Genomic DNA, 20,183 nt, shown 5'->3' with positions numbered 1-20,183 from the left:
CACACGGCCGGGCCCCACACCTACACAGGGCCGACACCTACACACGGCCAGGCCCCACACCTACACACGGCCGGGCCCCACACCTACACAGGGCCCGCACCTACACACGGCCGGGCCCACACCTACACAGGGCCCGCACCTACACACGGCCGGGCCCACACCTACACAGGGCCCACACCTACACAGGGCCGGTACCTACACGGGGCCAGGCCCCACACCTACACAGGGCCGGTACCTACACAGGGCCGGGCCCCACACCTACACGCAGCCGGCACGTACACACAGCCAGAACCTACCCAGAGTCAGTACCTACACACGGCAGGGCCCAGCACCTACACAGGGCCGGCACCTACACACGGCCGGCACTGGGCCTCCGAGCATGCAACCTGAGAAGCAAGGGTGTAGTGAGTCAAGGAATGAATGACTAGATGAATGAATGAGTGAGTCTCCAGACCCTTCACCTCTGGGGAAAGAAAGCCCCCATCTAACACCCTTAGACGTAAAGGTCTAACCCTGCCCCCCACTCCTCTCCACACCCTGAATGTCAGGCCCTTGGAAAGTGCAGAGAAGAAGATGTTGGGGATCAGCACCCCTTAATCTCCACCCTCCTCATCCAGCACAGTGTGGCCAGAGGCACCGACCCCCTCCCCTCCACGTGTGGAGGAGCAGCGGGCACAGCCGGCCTGTCACCCACAGGACCCACGCCAAGGACAGGGCCCCATTCTGCGGGCCCTGGTGCGAGGCCCCTGCAGCCCAGGGAAGCCTCAGCCCAGAGAAAGTAAGGCTCGGAAAGGGAGGGGCCTTGGCTGGGGCAACCCATCGAGTCAGGCGCAAGGCCAGGATGAGAACAGGGAGTGGAGGGGTGCGAACAGGCCCCCATGCAGGGCGCCTCCTCTCTCAGCCCCCACATGGCCGTGGTAAGCCCAGAGCCCCAGTGAGTCCGTGTGATGATAAATGGAGCCATTCCGGACACACTGCTTCTCAAGCCCCCGGGAGGGCCAGGAGATGTGGGGGTGGCTGGGGAGGGGGAGGACCGAGCGGGGTCCTCCACTCCCCCCCTCCAAGGCCAAGCATCAATCAGCCCCCGCACCAGACAGCACCAGGGCGTCCTTTAATTTAGGGACACACGTCTCAGCTGGGAGAGCAGATAAGGTGGGTTGCTACCACCTCTGTCCGCAGAGTTATGGCTCCAGAGGAGGTGGTCACAAAGCCCGCTTCCTGAGGGAGGGACAAAGAAGACGTTGTGCTGCCCTGCAGCCTGCCAGTGGCCAGGGCCAGTGGTCCTGGCGCCAGAGGGGGCCCCCTTCGCACCCCAAATCCTTCCTACCCCAGGCTCCTGCTGAGGTCTCCACACCCAGCGGCAGGCCCCTTAGACGGGCAGTGGCAGCGTCGGCAGTCCCCCGTGGGAAGGATGACTGTCACCAGGGACACAGGAGGCCTGGGGCGGCTACAGCACCCTGGGGGAGGTGGCACTGCTAACCAGGTGCCCACGTGACCACGGCTTGAGGATCATAGCAGGGTGGGCCGGAGACAGCAACCTGATTCTGCAGCGAGGCCAGCCCGGGGGGACTGGGCCAGAACCTCAGCACAGGGCAGCAGGGCCAAAAGACGCTGGGCAGGGATGGGGTCTCCGAGAAGGCCCCTAGTCCTTCAGTGCGGCATGGATGGGCAGGAAGGGACAGGGCCACTGGAACCCCCCACACTGCCCCGCCTGACCTATGCTGAGGCTGGGCAGGCCTCCTGAGCCCCGGGTTCCATGAGGGACCCAAAGTCTCTGCTCCCTCACAAGTGTGATAAACGCCGCAAGAGGACACCCCACCTGCCCTCATCCTGGCTTGGACAGGGAGAGTGCACGGGCGCCCTGACCTAGCCTAGGCCCTGCCTCAGCCCTGTGGCCGCCTGTCCCCAGGGGCCTTATCTGAGGCTCTCTGGCCATACCATCGTTCAACACCAGGTGCCGGAACTGGCCAGACAGCCTGACATGGGGGGGTGGGGGGCAGGGCACAGGACTCAGCATGGGAGACAAGCCCAGGGGCAGTGGGGGGGGGACAGCCTGCCCCTCGGTGCCAGCCCCAGCTGTGCACCCCCAAGGCTACCCTGCCAGCCCTGGGCCACACACAGGCACACCCCCACCTGCATCTTCCTCCTTGGCTGAGTGGCATGGCCTGGGCCTGGCCCAGGAGGGGCTGAGCACCACCACACAGCACAGGCAGGGGAGCAGGTCCTCCAGCCAGCACTACTCATGGGTCACCTGGGGCAGCCCTGGGCCTCAGGCGTGGCTGGGAGCCAGGTTCAGGCCGCCCTTACACCCAGGGCAGGAGGAGCAGCCAGGCCTCCCGAGGGGCTTTGGCGTGGTGCTGGGAGGAGCCTCGAGGCATCGGTGGGCCCACTAGGAGGGCTGGGCTGCCCACCAGGCCCAGAGGACACCCCCAGAACTCCCAGGGACACATTAGGGACGAGGCCACACTACGGGGACCTACAGCACCAGGTCCAGGCAGGACAAAGGCACAGAGGCCTGGCTTGGGGACCACATAGCGGGGGCAGACCCCCCAAACCTGCTCCTCCAGCTCTGAGCCCCCAGTGGCCCACAGCCCGCCCTCCGTGCTTCCCTCTGCCTTCTCCACAGCCCAGGGCGGAACCCAGCTCAGCCTCTGCCCCCCAGTCCGGGGGAAAGCTCTCCACCCGGTCCCGGTCCCAGCAACAGCCCCCCATGCCGGCAGTGTTCCCGGTCCCACCCGCCCCACTAGGTCCCACCTGCCCCGCTGGCCCTGCTCACGGGCTCAGCTCACTTATGGTGTCGGCTCGGTTTCTATCCCCCAGTCTGGAGGAAAGCTTTCCGTCCCTGTCCCTGTCCCTGTCCCAGCAACAGCTCTCCACGCTGGCAGTGTTCCAGATCCCACCCTCCCCGCTGGCCCTGCTCATGAGCTCAGCTCACTTATAATGTCGGCTCCCACTGTGGCCAGGGGAGGCAGGTTGGGGGAGCAGAAGGCCGCAAACCTCCGCGAGTCCACCTTGGTGGCCCTGTTGCCCCGGAACAGCTGCTTCTGGAAGAAGAGACAGACCTGCGGGAAGGGCGTGGGTGCGGCTCAGCGCCGGCCATCCACTGGAGCCTCCACCCTCGTCCTCCAGTTTCCTCCCTGTAGCCCACAGGACGGCCCAAACCCCCGAGGGCCCCCACACACACACACACGCGCACACACACAGGCAGAGAGGAAGTCCTCAACGATGGAAGTCCTCCTAGGAGCAGGCTTTGCAGACAGCAGCTCCCAGCTCACGCCCGTCTATGCTGCTGCAGCAAACCCACGGTCCTGCACGATCCACCCCCGTGAATGTAGGGGCACCTAGTCCATCTCCAGCCTCCAACCTCCGGCTGCTCAGTGCTGGTTCCCATGGGGAGGACCAGGCCTGGCTCCCCCACCAGGACGGGACAGCCAGGGGCAGTGAAACAGGTCTTGGAAATGCTGTAGCGAGCAAAGCCCCTTCCCCAGGGGCTGCTGACCCACCTCCGCAGGAAGGGAAACACCAAAGACAAAAGGGGCTCCTCACTGTGTGCCAAGCAGGGGACGGCGGGGAGGGGAGTCTTTGGAAATGTCTCTCTGAGAAGCCACATGAAATGGGGAAAGATGTCGAAGAGAAAGCAAAACCCAGACTTCACATCTGTGTGTGTCCGGTACAATCTGCCTTTACAGAGACTCACACACACACATAATATACAAAGCTAGTTGCCATCTAGTCCTCTCCGACTCGTACTAATCACGTGAGTGTCAGAGTAGAACTGTTTGCTCGACAGGGTTTTCAGGGGCTGATTTTTCGGAAATAGATTGCCATGCCTTTCTCCCAAGGCACCTCTGGGTAGACTCTAACCTCGAACCTTTCAGTTAGCAGCGAGTGTGTTCGCTGGGAAGGAACTGTTAACCATGGGTGTCTCTGGGGAATGAGAGTGGGCGTAACTTTGGTCCCTTTCTCTATTTTCATTTTATTTTTGTAAACATCAATGTAAATGAAATGATGAATTTTTAAAATCCTACTTGGCACCTTACCTGTGTGCCGCCCCCCGTCCCCACCCCGAGCATCCCACCCAGCCTGGGTTCCTGGAGAGCTCACAGGCTCTGGGCACCCGTTGTCCGACCCCCAGCCCACACAGCCCACCACGCCTGGCCCGGCAAGGGCACCTCAGGGATCAGGTAGTGGCCAGCCATGAGCAGCGCCCCCAACAGGTTCTCCCGGCCGTCGTTCCAGAGGGCATGGATGGGCACCTGGGGGAAGAGGCCGCTGGGGAGGTGCTGAGCAGGCCAGGGGCTCACCTGTCCAGGTGACTTCCTGAGGCCCCTGAAGGAAGCCCACAGGTAGGGGTCGGTCCCTTCATCTGCGAGAGGGAAGGGCTGGGCAGGCTGGGGCTGGTGGGGTGTGCTGGGGACGGGCCACTTACAGAAGGCAGGCCACAGTCACCCCACTTCCAGGGCCAACACTGACCCTCAACAGCTGTGCCTGCTGACAGTGCCAGCCTGCGCCCAGTGTCTCCCACTCTGCTTCCCTGCTGCCAGTGCCCCCCACCGAGGAAACCCAGTGGCCAACGGTCCCCATTCTATGGACAGCATATGGGCTCTGGGACCCGTTACCTGGGCCCCAGTGAGGATGACAGGTTTCTGCAAGTTCTCCAGCACGAAGGAGAGCATGGAGGCAGCGAAGGCCATGGTGTCGGTGCCATGGATGACCACAAAGCCGTGGTACTGCTCATAGTGCCTCTGCAGGGGCACAGCCGCACTCAGGGGCAGGGCTCCCCCTCTCCACCCACCGGCCTCCTCCTTGTGCTTCCCCTGCTGCCAGGGCCCCTGCACTCCCCACCCCAGAATGGCTTCCCTGAACCCCCATCCGGGCCCTCAGACCACGAGAGCACATGAGCCTGTGGGGCCTCAGACACTCCCTGAGGACAGGGCCAGTCTCCTGCCTCGGCCTCTGCCAGGCACAGCACACAGGCAGGGGCCCGACCAGCACTGGCCCAGGTTACGTGCCGGCCTGGGGATTATTCCAGAACCAGCCCAGCGCCCCTGGAAAGGCCTGTGCTGAGGGCCAGGGCCTCCAGCACCTCCAGAAGCAGAAGGGGCTGTGAGGTAAGCAGCCCCCACCTCCCTGTTCAGAGCCTGTCTGCCCAGTGAGGGGACAGGGGTGGACACAGTGTGAATGGACGCGGCCAGCATAGGGCAGGACGCTGACAGGCAAACATGCGAGAGTGTCTTCCAAGCCCAGGAAAGGCCAGAGCCGTCCCAGGCAAGCTGGGGGGTGGGGGTTGGGGAGGTGTGCTTGGGGAGAGGCTGGCCATACCACCCCTTCTCGGGTCACCACAGCCCTCCGGGGTCGGATTAGCCAGTAAACAAGGTCCGCCCACACTTGCATTAAGCGAGGTCCTCACGGGCTTACTTGTGCTTATTTACTAACCCATAGTGCACAATTTCCCATGGGTTTCACCACAAAATCAGGTGAAACTGCGCGCTACAGATTAGTAAGGAAGCACAAGTAGCCCGTGCGTACCTTGCTTACTGGGTAATCCGTCCCTGGGCCACACTGGGCCTTGGAGGCTGGCTGGTAGAGGCAGTGGCCCGAGCCCCCCACTTGGCCCGCGGAGGCAGATGCACCGGCCGCGCAAAGGGCGGGGCGGGGCGCCCTCTGCTGGCCGCGCGGGCAGACGCGGCTGAGCGACCGCAGTGGGGTGGCCGGGGGTCGGGGTCCCGCCTCCAGGACATCGGGCGTGGTGGGCAGGCAAGCCCTGCGGAGGAGACGCCCAGGACCAAGGCGGGACCAGACGTGCCCACAGCAGCAGGTGGCCCTTTTGGGGATACAAGGACCGGCCCCAGGACCCCACACTGTCCCAGGCAGCCCGCGGTGAGAAGCTGTTCTCCCGTAGGTGCCTGGGGACTGGGGATCATGCGAGCCACTGGAGGGACCAGGCAGCTTCTTAAGAGAGGCGGGTGGGACTTGGGCTTGAGGGGGAGAGAGAGGGGTTGAGATGACCCGGGAACTAGGGTCGGGCTTGTGCTGGAGCGGACGCCCTGGGGGCTGCGGATGGTGGGGGTGTCTTTGCGGACTAACCAAGACGGCTGTCCGGGAGTGGACAGGCCCTCACGCCAGAAGCCACAGACCTTCCCCACCTGCCCCGCGAGGGCTTCTGTGGCAAAAGGGCCCGAAGGCCCGGCCCCACCCTCCCTGCCGTGCCCCCATATCTGTCCTCTTCAGTCCCCCCGAACCCCTCAGCCCCACTCTATCTCACCCTCCGGGCCCAGGTCCACCCTCCAAGCATCGCCCCCACCCTGCCAATCCTGCCAGTGTCCTCCCAGCCCGGCCCCCATCCTCCCAGCCCAGCCCTCCCTGCCAGCCACGCCCCAGCTCCTAGCCCTGCTTTAGTCCTCCAGTCCCCACCTCTCCGTTGCCCCAGCAGCTCCCCAGCCTCTAGCCCCGCCCCATCTCTCCAGCTCCCACCCCCTCACCCTCCCAGCCACACTCCCCAGCCCCAGCCCCGCCCCAGCCCTCCAGTCCCCAACCCAAGCCCTGCACCTCGATGGTCTGCGCGATTTGCACCCACTCGGCCATGGTCATGTCACTGGAGTCTAAGAGGGGCTGCCACTCCAGCACCGTGTAGATAACCCTCTGGTCGGGGCTGACAGGGCTGCAGGAGACAGAGGCCTCTTGACACAGTGCCTGGAGCCGCCCAGGCCGTTCAGCTCCCCACCGCCCAGCTGGGGCCTCTGCTGCTCGGAAGGTGCCTGTGGACTCTGCACCCATGAGCTCTTAGCACCCCAAGGACAGGGCCTAGATCCTGAGGACAGGGGCTGTGGTACCCCGTAAACATCCCCGGCTGGGTGGGCGGCCGGGGGCTGGGTGGCCATCACCTCCCACACCCTGGCTCTGAGAGGGAGGCTGAGGCCCCCGGAGCGAGCCAGGAGCCACCGCAGAGGGTCCTGTATGTGGGGGTCGGTGACACTGAGGCAGCTCTGCCTCGTGGTCACTGGGCAGCTGAGCCCAAAGCCAAGAGCAGGAGACCTCCCCCCAGGAGTCGTGAGCAGAGACGCGAGGGCCGCCTGGCCTCTTGATGGGCACGGGGCTGTCACCATGAGGCTGCTGACCGCGCCTCCATCTATACCAGCCCTGGCTCGGTGGGCACAGGGCAGGCAGATCCAGGCCAGGGTCCTCTCAGCCTCCCGGGGTGGTGGGTGCCCCAGGCTTTCACTGATCCAAGCTGAAGCCCCACGTGTGCACCAGTGGCCACCTCGTGAGAGGACACGCTGTGAATGCCATGACCCGCTTGGCGGGGACCAGGAGGTGCTGTGTGCGCCCTGGGCGGGTGCTCTCCAGATCAAGATCTTCCCCCTCTTCCCCTGCTGGCCTGGCCGGAGAGCCCTGTTACCCAGCCCACCAGCCCACACTCACGGCAGCACCAGGGTGTCCTCGGGGAGCTGGCAGGCCTGGGCATACTCTTCATCATGGAACATGGGCAGCCTCCTCAGAACGGCAGCCAGGCCCTTCCCAGGGACCAGCACTGTGGACAAGTGCCAGGAGAGTGGGTCAGGGCCCGTGCTCCCTCACACCTTACGGAAGTCAGGGGCTGGGGGCTGGGGCTGCCACAGGGATGCTTGAAGGATGGGCTTCTGCCACCTCACCACCCACCCGGACGGCCCCCAGGCCTCCTCCCGGGCCTGCCTCTGCTGACCCCATCTCCGGAGGAGCCCACTCTCCACAGATCACAGGACCGAGCTCACAGGCTCAGTCCCCTCCAGCCCCTTACTCTCAAGCCTGACCCCTGCGCCCACCATTCTGCCTCTGCTCCTCAGATGCCTGTGCTCTCCCCTGCCCCGCCCCCCTTCTCCCCAGACCATCAAGGCCCAGCTCAGGGACACCACCTCCAGGAAGCCTGCCTGACGCCCAAGCCGGGGTGCTCTTCCCTGCAAGCTCCCAGAGCACAAGACCTCTGGCTCCTGGGGTCCAGCCCAGGCCCCACACCGGAGCGCCTGACACAAGGCCAGTGCCCCATCAGTGGCTCCCTCCATCCTCAGGACAGAGCACTGCCCCAGTGTACCTTGAGGCCAGCCCCAAACCCCCCGTGCCCGTCTGTCTCCTGCTGACCCCATGCCCTCCAGCCCCGCCCTGCAGCCCCCAGGAAGCGTCCAGTCCTCAAGCCTCGCCCTCTGGCAGCTGTATTCGCTTCACCAACTTATTGTTCGTTGCCGTTGAGCATCTCTGACTGACGGAGACCCCACGTGTGCAGAGTAGAACTCAGCTCCGTACGGTTTTCCAGGCCGCAAGCTTTCGGAAGCAGATAGCCAGGCCTTTCTTCCAAGGTGCCTCTGGGTTAGGTTTAAGGTGTGGGTTAGGGATACGGCTGGGGCTAGGACTAGTTTCAGGGCAAGGTCTGGGGCTAGGGTTGAAGTAGGTCTAGGGTTAGGGTAAGGGTAAGGTTTAAAATTGGAGCCCTGGTTGAATGGTGGTTAGGAGCTCAGGCTGCTAACCGAAAGGTCAGTGGTTCAAATCCACCAGCTGCTCCTTGGAAACCCTATAGGGCAGTTCTACTCTGTCCCCTAGTGTAGCTATGAGGTGGAATCAACTCAATGCCACAGAACAACAACAAGTTTTAGAATGAAGGCTGGGGTTAGGGTTAGGGTTAGGGTTAGGGTTAGGACTTGGTTAGGGTTAGGGTTAGGGTTAAGATTGGGTTAGGGTTAGGGTTAGGGTTAGGGTTAGGGATAGGGTTAGGGTTAGGGTTAGGGTTAGGGTTAGGGTTAGGGTTAGGGTTAGGGTTAGGGATAGGGATAGGGTTAGGGTTAGGGTTAGGGTTAGGGTTAGGGTTAGGGTTAGGGTTAGGGTTAGGGATAGGCTGCATGTTTCATGGCTGTTGACCCATGCAAATGCCTCTCTGCATTCCTACGCCAGAGCCTCATTGTTATTTGTGCCACTGTCCACCACTACAGAGGGACCACGAGGGGAGAGGCTTCTCCAACAACTCTTCCATCCCAAACCCTCCCCTCACCTCGCCCATGGTCCCCTCGCCGCATCCCAAGAAGTTCTGCTGGAGGAGTGATTCAGGCAGGTTTGACTGATATTCTGTTTGCTCAGTCAAACCCTCCCACCTCCTAGGAAGGGGTGGCTTCTGGCACGGTTTCCTTTTTGCATGTCATGCAACAGCCCCTTAGATGCTGAGTGAGACCCTCAATATACCCCATCTCTGGACTCCCTGTCCGAGGACGGCGAGGATCTGACTTCACACCCTGGGCCTCTGAGGAGGGCACAGGGGGCTCCCAGGCCACCCAGCAGCTGGTGGCCACGTTTCTCCACCACAGTGAGAGAGAACGGAGCTGCATGTTAGGGCCCCCTTGCCTGGCTGTGTGTTTGCAGGCCACCTTTGTTTAAATCTGTAATTAGTCACTTTCCACAGCAGTGCTCCTCCAGAACACTGTCCCTCATGGGTGGTGCTGCAGTGTCCAATTTGGGGACCCACTTAAGGGGAAGATGAAGTGAAGATCAGTTTGGTTTGGGTTTCATGAGGTATATTTATGTGGTTACCTCTATCCATGGTTACACTATTGCTAGCTGGTCAGTGGTGGCGGGGGGGTGGGAGTGTAACAGCTTTCTAGAACATTCCATGCTGCAGCGTGGTGGGAAGGTGCAAGGCCGGAGAGCCCCACGTGATGCAGACTCTGGTGTCCGCACACGTCGAGTACGTGGGTAGCAGAGGCAAAACCAGCCAAAGACTGAACTCTCTACATTTTGTTCTGCTGTGGTAAACATGGCTAAGTAGTGATCATACGAAGACAGCACAGACGACCACGCAGTCAAAACCGTGGGAAAGAGCTAGCACCGTGTGTCAGCGTGCTGATCGATAAGTACAGCTCTCTGGATTCTGTAGCGTCCCCAGCTTTTGGAAATCTGTCATTGGTTGCAATTTCGTTTCTCATTCTAAATAAATATTTGCTTTCACACCCAACTTTGATTTTGTAATATGTATTGTTTCTCTTAAAGAGAGCACCCCAAACGCTTCAGGCCCCACAACACCTGGACCCTCCCCCACCCGGGGCCTCGTCCCTGAGCTGAGTTCACACTGACCCAGAACCTTCTCTGTTCCCTGTCAAACATGCTTACCTGTAAGTGGGGGTTTTCTCTCCTAATCTCAGCCCTCTAGGACAACGGGTACCCCTGTGAGATGGCTAATTTTATGTGTCCACTTGGCCTGGCAATAGTGCCCAGGTGTTTTGTCAAACACAAGTCTAGATGTTGCTGTGAAGGTATTTTATAGATGTGATTAATATCTACAATCAGTTGACTAAGTAAATTAGATTACTTTCCATAATTTGGGTGGACCTGATCCAATCAGTAGAAGGGAGCAAAAACTGAGGTTTCTGTGAGAAAGAGGAATTCTGCCTCAAGACTATAACGTAGAAATCCGTTCAGAGTTTCAAGCCTGTTGACCGACCTACAAATTTCAGACTCTCTAAAAATATGGAGAGAGAGACTGATTTGAAGGGATTGGTTCACGCAGTTGTGGAAGCTGATGGAGTCCCTGGGTGGTGCAAAGAGTTAGTGAACTCAGCTGCTAACTGAAGGTGGGAGGTTAGAGTCCACCCACAGGCACCTCGGAAGGAAGGTCTGGCAATCTACTTCTGAAAATCAGCCACTGAAAACCCTGTAGAGCACAGTACTACTCTGACGCACATGGGGTCACCATGAACCAGAGCCGATTTGATGGTAACTAGGTTTTTTATATTATATAGACACACGTGCATGTAAGTCTCCACAAAAGTAGAATGTACCATAGACATGAGGTCTAGGTTTTTCTCTCTTTTCAACATCTTCCCATATTTCATGCAGCTTCACAGGGAGACATTTACAAAGACTCCCCTCTCTACCATCCCCTGGTTGGGGCAGGGCGAGGAGCCCCTTTTTCTTATTATTTTATTGTGCTTTAGGTGAAGGTTTACAGCTCAAGTTAGTTTCTCATACAAACATTTATACACAAATTGTTATGTGACTCTAGTTGCTATCCCTAAATCTGACAGCACACTCCTCCTTTCCACCCCTGATTTCCCGTGTCCATTCAACTAGCTCCTGTCTCTTTCTGCCTTCTCATGTCGCGAGGATCCTCTTTTTTCTTTGGTGTTTCCCTTCCTGGGGAGGTGGGTCAGCAACCCCTGGGGAAGGCGCTTTGCTCGGGTGCAGCATTTCCAAGACACATATTGTTGTTGTTAGGTATCATCAAGTCGGTTCCCACTCACAGAGACCCTAAAGGACAGAGAGAACTGCCCCATAGGGTTTCCAAGGAGCACCTGGTGGATTCAAACTGCTGACATTTTGGTTAGCAGCCAAACGCTTGACCGCTATGACACCAGCGTTTCCATATGCATGTATATACACACACATATATGTATAAGGAGCCCTAGTGGCACAGTCGTTAAGCATTCAACTGCTAACCAAAACGTTGGCAGTTGGAATCCACCAGCCGCTGCTTGGAAACCCTGTTGGGCAGTTCGACTCTGTAGTATAGGGTGGCTGTGAGTCAGAATCGACTCAATGGTGTATATATGTGTATATATATATATATATATATATATATATATACCCTCTCCTCACACATCAACATGGTTAGGTTCCAAAGACCAGGTTGTTATGCGAAATTGGTTGTTATGTGAAAATGGAGGATGGCCACATCAGATCACAAAATGGAGGATGACTACATCATTACATAACTGCCGAACCACTGAGAGTCATGGCCCTGCCAAGCTGACACATAACCTTAACCATCAAAGCTAGCATTATTCTCGTTTCGCACCTCGTCATTTGTTACTGCCAGACTGTGGCATGATGGATCACTTTTGTGTGGCCTTTCTCTCCATGGTCTTTTACGAGCACCCCCCACGAGAGATTGGATGGGGCTGTGCAAATAGGGTAACTGTGGCCCACCAAGGGGATTGGTCAGTTTTGCCATCCTGCTGGGCTTGAAATGAGCCATCCCAGAGGCAGGAAACGGAGGGTCCCACCACCATCAAGGAAGAACAGCCAGGAGTGGAGCATATCCTTTGGACCCGGGATCCCTGTGCTGAGAAGCTCCTGGAACCAGAGACCGAGAGAGAGCTTTAACACGGAAGATGACGAGGAGCGTGACAGAGAAACGGCGCCAGGAGAGACCAACAGGAGATGGCGCAGTGGGCTTCCTGACCCATGGAGCAGGAAAGCTGAGTGCCTGTGGGCAGGAGGCTTGCTGGTGGAGTAGGGTGCCTCCAGGCACCTGGTGGAGCTAGCTTCGTCAACCCACGGAGCTAGAGCTGAGTGCCTTCCAGCTGAGGCTTACTGACGGAGTAGGGTGCCTCTGGGCACTTATTGGCAGAGCTAAAAGAGCTTTGTAACACTTTCCCAAGCAGGACGGAGGCCGAGGACCAGAGAGGCAAGCCCATGAGCACAGCTGGGAAGAGGCTGTCCTGATGGAAGAACTGTATCCTGAGAGTTCCTGAACCTGAATTGTAACCTGTCACTTCCCTAATAAACCCCATAATTGCGAGTATTGTCTGTGAGTTCTGTGTGGCCATTACAAAGAATTATCAAACTGAGCAGAGAAGTAGAGAGTGCCGTGGGAGGGACAGCTGGTGTCAGAGTCGGTAAAGACGGTGGAGAGGAGGCCTGTCTGACCTCGGCCTCACAGGGATCAGCCTTGGGCTGTTGATCATGAGTCTGCTTCCCCTTGTGAGGTGAGAGGAGGTCAGATGCCGCTCCCTGCCATTCTTACACAGAATGCGAAAAATAGTCAGACAGTAGATCATTTACTATTGTTGTAAATGCAAAATGTCAGATAAAGAGATATGAACGGCAAAAATAGGTCAGTGCTGGGCTACTAACCGAAAGGTTGGCAGTTTAAACCCACTCAGATGCACCACTGAAGAAAGACCTGGCGATCTGCATCCTGAAGTTCACAGTCATGAAAACCCTATGGAGCAGTTCTACTGTGCACACTTGGGGTCTCCAAGAGTCAGAATTGGCTCCATGGCAACAGGTTTGGTCTCAGTTATATATAGATCCTATTAGTTCTGCTTCCTTGGAGAACTCTAACACGCCCTGGAACCACGGGTGTCAAGCTCAGGACATAAAACGACTCGTACTCATGGACACGTGGAACCACACTTAGGATGGCGGTCCAGTGGGGAGCACGGACGCCACGTCACGGTGTCCGTGAAGCTGTGGACATCATCCTGACTGCTGCAGGCTCATCAGCCTGGACCCTCCATGGCCAATGTCTTCCCAGGCCCCTAGCTGCCCGCCCCAGAAGCTCTGTTCACCCTGCCACGTGGACAAGGAGCCAGGCTCACAAGGGGCTTTGAGGCAGTGTGGTCATAGCTGGACACCCGGGGCCTTTGGGCTTCTGGGCCGGTACCAAGGATGCTGCGGATGCTGCTCGACCTTGGGCTTTGGGCCTGTCAGTCATTTGGGATTCATGATGATGACCTTGCCCTGTGACACCCTCGCTGAACTCAGAGACGTGACAGGCTGAGCGGTGTCCTGACTTTGGCAGGGCCTGACACACTGTGCATCCAACCCAGAGGCCACTGTTTACCAGCAGACGCAGAAACTGTTTCGACAGCTGCAATCCAAACAGCAGCTCTACGGTCAACGCCACTTCGGCCTTGCCGGCTGTGGGGGGCACGTTAATCATTGACGCCACCCAGCTGGACTTAGAGCAGGCCTGGCTGTAGAGCCCCAAGTTGAATACCCGCTTGATGGGCCGGGGGGGCCACACACGAAAAGTCCCTCAGGGCCAAGTGTCTGGCTCCCCGGCCTCCCGCTGGGTCCTGCATCCTCCCTGGCTGTGGCACACCTTCCCTCTGCACCCAAGAGTCCAGGTACCCTGGTCACACTCTGTGTGCCCCAAAGGACAACCAAGCACCAGTCACACGCCCAAGGGGGTCTCCCTGCGGCCCTGGCACCCCCTTCCCTGGATGTTTGGTGTGTGTGCTCCATCTCTGCTATCAGGGGACAGCAGGGACAGACTTCAAGCCTCTTCCTCCTTTGTCCCCTGGGGCCTAACACTCAGGCTCAGCCTCACTTCCTCCAGGAAGCCCTCCCTGATCAGCCCCAACAAGGGCATGCTGGTCCAGGCCAGGGAGGTGACCACTGCCCTGTGCAGCTCCTTGGCAGAACTTAGCATCACCATTTGTTCAGTGCCAGCCCCTCTCTCAGGCCCATGAGGCCCAAGGACAGGGGCCGCGTCTGCTCTCTCTGGAGTGTCACACGGGCCTCTTGGCATCACCAACACCCAAACTGCCCGCATCAGGGGCAAAGGGAGAAGCAGCAGAGGCTGGCTCCTGGCAGCCCAGGAGGAGGTTTCCAGGGTGGAGTGGACAGCCAGGACCCCAGTGCTTGAGCTCCACGAGGCCGGGGTGGAGGCTGGTCCTACCTGGGCCTGGGTTCTTGAGCAGGGTGGGGTGGCTGCTAACCAAAAGGTCAGTATTTTGAAACCACCAGCCACTCTGCGGGAGAAAGATGTGGCAGTCTGCTTCTGTAGAGATTTACAGCCTTGGAAACCCTGTGGAGTCACTGTGAGTCAGAATCAAATAGATGACAATGGGTTTAAACATGTGTTGGAATTCTAACCCCTATACCTGTGGATGATGAGCCCCGGTGGCGCAATGGTAAAGTGCTCGGCTGCTAACTGAAAGGTTGGTGGTTCAAATTCACCCTGCAGCTCAGCAGGAGAAAGACCTGGAGATCTGCTCCTGTAAAGATTACAGCCTAGGAAGCTCTAGGGGACACTTCTGCTCTTTCACTTGAGGTGTCTCTGAATCAGAATGGACTCAAGGACACCTACCAACAACCTCCCCTGCATGTAATCCCATTTGGGAATAGGGTTCTCTTTGTTAGTTAATGAGGCCATATCAGCGTGGGGTGTGTTTAAACCAATCACTTTTGAGTTATAAAAAGAGCAGATTAGACACAAATGCAAGCACACATGGAGGAAAGACAGACGCCACGAGGAGATTCCAAAGACCGCTGACTGAAACGCTGGAGAAGCTGAGACCAGGACCTCCCCCCAGAGCGGACCGAGGGAGAGAGGCTGCCACTAGAGCCACGCCCTGAAGACGGACTTCCGGCCGCCTGAACTTCGAGCAAATAACTTTCTGTTCGTTAAAGCCGCCCGTTCTTGGCATTTTCCTACAGCAACACCAGGAATCTAAGACACTATCCTTGACCCTGAGAACCCAGACTGGGGTCCACCCTGAAGGTGCTCAGCTCACATTGGTGGGCTGCCCAGCACCCCTGCAGGTGGGCGAGATGCCTGCAGCGCCCAGGTGCCTGGGCCCCAGGCCCTTGCCCCACCCTTAGCGAACCCACCACTCCGTGGCTCCCCTTTGAGGAGCACAATCCATCCCTGTTTGACGTGAGTTCGCCCAAGCGCTCAGCGGCAGAGTAAACAAAACGCTGCAACCCAAGTGCCACCTCTGTCCCCAGGACATGAACTCAAGGTTCTGCAAATGTGTCACCCCGGACGGCCTGCGGGGCCAGGACCCACAGGGGTTTGGAACGAGGGGAAACTCGAGGAGTAGGGTGCAGGTGGGGTGAAGTTACAGCCTCCCGATCACCCCAAGTGAGGGCAGCTCCCTAAACATCTTCACATCCACGACTGTGTCCAGGCAAGGTGCGCCCACGGATACTCTGGGGGTCCTTCCCAGCCCCACATTCCATGGTTCCACGTGGTCGGTCTGGGAAAGAGCCAGGGAGCGCTGGGACAACCCCGGCGGTGGGGCCAGGTGAGGTCATCGCCGCCTGTCCCCTCTCTCCAGGGCTAACCCCCTGCGCCCCAGGGGTCCACTTAAGGGGTACAGGCAGTTTGGGAAAGGGCCAAGGGCAGCGCGGAACGATGCCGCCCACTGGGACCCCTTCTGGGCGGGGCGGAATGGCCCCAAGTCACAGTGGGGTCACAGCGCACGGCCGACTCACCGCCGCCCTCGCTCCGCATGCCGATGGTGCCGCCGGTGTAGACGGCCAGCAGCCGCCGCTCGGGGCCCGCCGCGCGCGCCATGCCTGGGCCAAGGACCCTAGTGTACAGCCGGCTGCCGGGCAGGTGGCTAGTGCGCCCCGACGGCGCAGGGGCCGGAGGGGCGGGGCCGGAGGAGCGGGCGGGGCCTCGGGGGCGGGGTCTCCCGGGAGGGCGCGCGATCCCCAGCCGCTGTCTAAAGGGCCTGAGTGCTGTCTGACCAGGGCACCCTGCATATCTCATTGCAGTGTGGCGGTGCGCAAAAGTCCTTGCTTCAGACTGTTGGTGCCAAAGGACCTCCAAGAACGGTGGGCGGTGGCCGCCCTCCCCTCCGCTGCAGCTCGCCACAGGTAACGATGCCCCAGCAAAGCCCACACTGCTGACACCCCTCGCGGCTGCTCCTAGCGGTGGCAACGGGCAGGAGGGTAAGGGCGCACAGACCGGACCAGGAAGGCCGAGGCCCACCGTATCGCCCCACCAGCAGAGCACACCAGGTGGGGGCGGCTCGTCTGGGTCCCAGAGGGTCTAAGCGGTAGGCCCATCTGCCTCTCATTAGTGCCGACGACACCCAGGCCCTTCCTGGATGCCTTCGCTGTGCTGGGAACCCGCTGGCTTCAGGGGACAACTCTGCCTGGTGGGGAGCGCCCGAGCACGTGAGCGCGCGCGCGCGCGCACACACACACACACACACACACACACACACACACACACACACAGAGAGAGACACACCCATATCTGACTTTGATCCCAGAGGAGCTACTTGGGTAACTGGCAGCAGGCAAAGTCATTCTGGCTACAGACAAGCAATGGATTCTGGGGCCGGGGGGACTCCATCCATAGAAAAGCCTGTCGTACCCCCATGGACACATCCACATCAATATTCCAGATCTATACATGTGTCTGTCCCTCAAGCCCTCCTTTGAGTGAGTCATAACACCTGCCTGGGGCTCTCAAATTGGCGTTCAATATCAACAATCCTCTGATTTCCTGTCGGTAGGAGAGCAGCTCTACCCTGTCACATGGGGTCGCTGCGAGTCAGAATCGACTGCACAGCAAATAATGTGAGTCACGATTTTACCTTTTTCGGGAAATCATTCTCTAACAACTGTCTCAGGCACCTAGTGCTGCTGTAACACAAATACCCAGGTGGGTGGCTTTAATGAGCAAAACTTGATTTTCTCACCGTTCAGAAAGCTAGAGGTCTGAATTCAGGCCATGGCTCTAGGGGAAGACCCCTGTCTCCTCCAGGGGCCACAGATCCTTGGCGCTCTTCACCTGCCTGTCTCTGCCCGCTGTGCTCGCTTATCTGTGTCTCTGTGTACCAGAGAGAACCAGTCAACAATCAACCATTTCAGGAGGTAGCATACAATAAAGAACCGATGGTACTGAAGGAAGAAATCCCAGCTGCACTGAAGGCGTCGGTGAAAAATAAGGCTCCAGAAATTGACGGAATACCAATTGAGATGTTTCAACAAACGGATGCAGCACTGGAAGCACTCACTCATCTATGCCAGGAAATTTGGAAGACAGCTACCTGTCCAGCCAACTGGAAGAGATCCATGTTTGTGCCCATTCCAAAGAAAAGTGATCCTATGGAATGCAGACATTATTGAACAATATCATTAATATCACACACAAGTAAACTTTTGCTGAAGATAATTCAAAAGTGGTTGCAGCAGTATATCCGCAGGGAACTGACAGAAAATCAAGCCAGATTCAGAAGAGGATGTGGAACAAGGGATATCATTGCTGATGTCAGCTAGATCATGGCTGAAAGCAGAGAATACCAGAAAGATGTTTACCTGTTGCTATGGATTGAATTGTGTCCCCAAAAAATGTGTGTCAAATTGGCTAGGCCATGATTCCCAGTCTTGTGTGATTGTCCACCATTTTCTCATCTGATGTGATTTTTCTGTGTGTTGTAGATCCTGCCTCTATGACATCAATGAGGTGGGGTATGTGGCAGTTGTGTTAATGAGGCAGGACTCGATCTACAGGATTGGGTTGTGTCCAGAGTCAGTCTTTTTTGAGATATAAAAGAGAGAAGCAAGCAGAGAGACATGGGGACCTCATACCACCAAGAAAGTAGTGCCAGGAGCACAGTGTGTCCTTTGGACCCGGGGTCCCTGTGCTGAGAAGCTCCTAGTCCAGGAAAAGATTGGTGACAACGACCTCCCTCCAGAGCCGACAGAGAGAGAAAGCATTCTCTTGGAGCTGGCAATCTGAATTCAGACTCCTAGCCTCTTAGACTGAGAGAGTAAACTTCTGTTTGCTAAAGCCACCCCCTTGTGGTGTTTCTGTCATAGCAGCACTAGATAACTAAGACACCTCTGTTTTATTGACTATGCAAAGGCATTCGACTGTGTGGATCATAACAAATTATGGATAATATTTCAAAGAATAGGAATTCCAGACCACTTAATTGTGCTCACGAGGAACCTGTACACAGACCAAGAGGCAGTTCAAACGGAACAAGGGGCTACTGCATGGTTTAAAATCAGGAAGGGTGTGCGTCAGGGTTGTATCCTTTCACCATACTTATTCAGTCTGTATGCTGAGCAAATAATCCGAGAAGCTGGATTATATGAAGAACACGGCATCAGGACTGGAGGAAGACTCATTAACAACCTACAAAATGCAGAATGACACGGCCTTGCTTGCTGAAAGTGAAGAGGACTTGAAGCACTTACCGATGAAGATCAAAGACCACAGCCTTCAGTATGGATTATACCTCAGCATAAAGAAAACACAAATTCTCACAACTGAACCAATAAGCAACATCATGATAAACGGAAAAAAGATTGAAGTTGTCAAGGATTTCATTTTACTTGGATTCACAATCAACACCCATGGGAGCAGCAGTCAAGAAATCAAATGATGTATTGAATTGGGCAAATCTGCTGCAAAAGATCTCTTTAAAGTGCTAAAAAGCAAAGACGGTCACTTTAAGGACTAAGGTGCGCCTGACCTAAGTCATGGTGTTTTCAATTGCCTCATATGCGTGGGAAAGCTGGACAATGAATAAGGAAAACCGAAGAATTGATGCATTCGAATTATGGTGTTGGCAAAGAATATTGAATATACCATGAACTGCCAGAAGAATGAACAAATCTGTCTTGGAAGAAGTACGGCCGGAGTGCTCCTTAGAAGCAAGGATGGTGAGACTTTGTCTCACGTACTTTCGACATGTTATCAGGAGGGCCGGTCCCGGGAGGAGGACATCATGTTTGGTAAAGTAGAGGGTCAGCAAAAAAGAGGAAAACCCTCCATCAGATGGATTGACACAGTGGCTGCAGTGACGACACAGGACTGGGCAGTGTTTTCTTTTGCTCTGTTGTACATATGGTCGCTATAAATCGGAACCAACTTCATGGCACCTAACAACATGCTTCTTCTTATCATTCAGAAGTAATTAGGTTTAGTACACATCCTCTGTCTAGGTCATCGAGTGCTGCTATAACAGAAACACCACAAGTGGATGGCTTTAACAAACAGAAGTTTACTGTCTCACAGTCTAGGAGCCTAGAAGTCCAAATTCAGGGCATCAGCTTCAGGGGAAGACTTTCTCCACCAGCTCTGGAGGAAGGTCTTTATCATCAATCTTCCCCTGGACTAGGAGCTTCTCAGCCCAGGTACCCCGGGTCCAAAGGGCACACTGTGCTCCTGGCACTACTTTCTAGGTCATATGATGTCCCCACGTCTCTCTGCTCACTCCTCTCTTTTATATCCCAGAAGAGACTGGCTTAAAACGCAATGCAGCTCAACGTAATCTTGTAGATTGAGTCCCGCTCCGTTAACATAACTGCCGCTAATCCCACCTCATTAACATCATAGAGATAGGATTTACAGCACATAGGGAAATCACATCAGATGACAAAATGGTGGACAATCATACAATACTGGGACTCATGGCCTAGCCAAGTTGACAGATATTTTGAGGGGACACAATTCAATCCATGACACCCTACTCTGATATGGCCTCATTAATATAACAAGGAAAAGCCCATTCCCAACGGGATCACATCCACAGATACAGGGGTTAGGACTTCAACTCATATTTTGGGGGAACACAATCCATAACACCCGCCTGCCATTGCAGGTCCCAGGTCCCCAGGTTTGGGGAGTTTGGTGGCAATCGTAATCCTAACAGCTTCCTTTCCAGGGGTGTGTCTTCCAATCCAGG

At 56.9% G+C, this 20,183-nt stretch overlaps 1 protein-coding gene across 1 annotated transcript in view; it reads right to left on the bottom strand.

Moving 5' to 3' along the window:
- The window catches only part of ASPG (asparaginase), a 30,630-nt gene extending 14,585 nt beyond the window's left edge, over positions 1–16,045 (bottom strand). The window contains exons 1-6 of the mRNA XM_004376802.1: positions 15,964–16,045; positions 7,423–7,531; positions 6,550–6,661; positions 4,620–4,745; positions 4,173–4,256; positions 2,936–3,062 (exon numbers count right to left, since the gene is read on the bottom strand). Of these exons, the coding sequence (XP_004376859.1) occupies positions 2,936–3,062; positions 4,173–4,256; positions 4,620–4,745; positions 6,550–6,661; positions 7,423–7,531; positions 15,964–16,045 (640 nt within the window). The remainder of the gene's footprint in view (positions 1–2,935; positions 3,063–4,172; positions 4,257–4,619; positions 4,746–6,549; positions 6,662–7,422; positions 7,532–15,963) is intronic.
- Positions 16,046–20,183: the final 4,138 nt, after the last annotated feature.

Source organism: Trichechus manatus, unplaced genomic scaffold, assembly GCF_000243295.1.
Source record: "Trichechus manatus latirostris isolate Lorelei unplaced genomic scaffold, TriManLat1.0 scaffold00045, whole genome shotgun sequence".
NCBI classification, from domain to species: Eukaryota; Metazoa; Chordata; class Mammalia; order Sirenia; family Trichechidae; genus Trichechus; species Trichechus manatus.
This window is presented reverse-complemented; position numbering and strand designations above follow the sequence as displayed.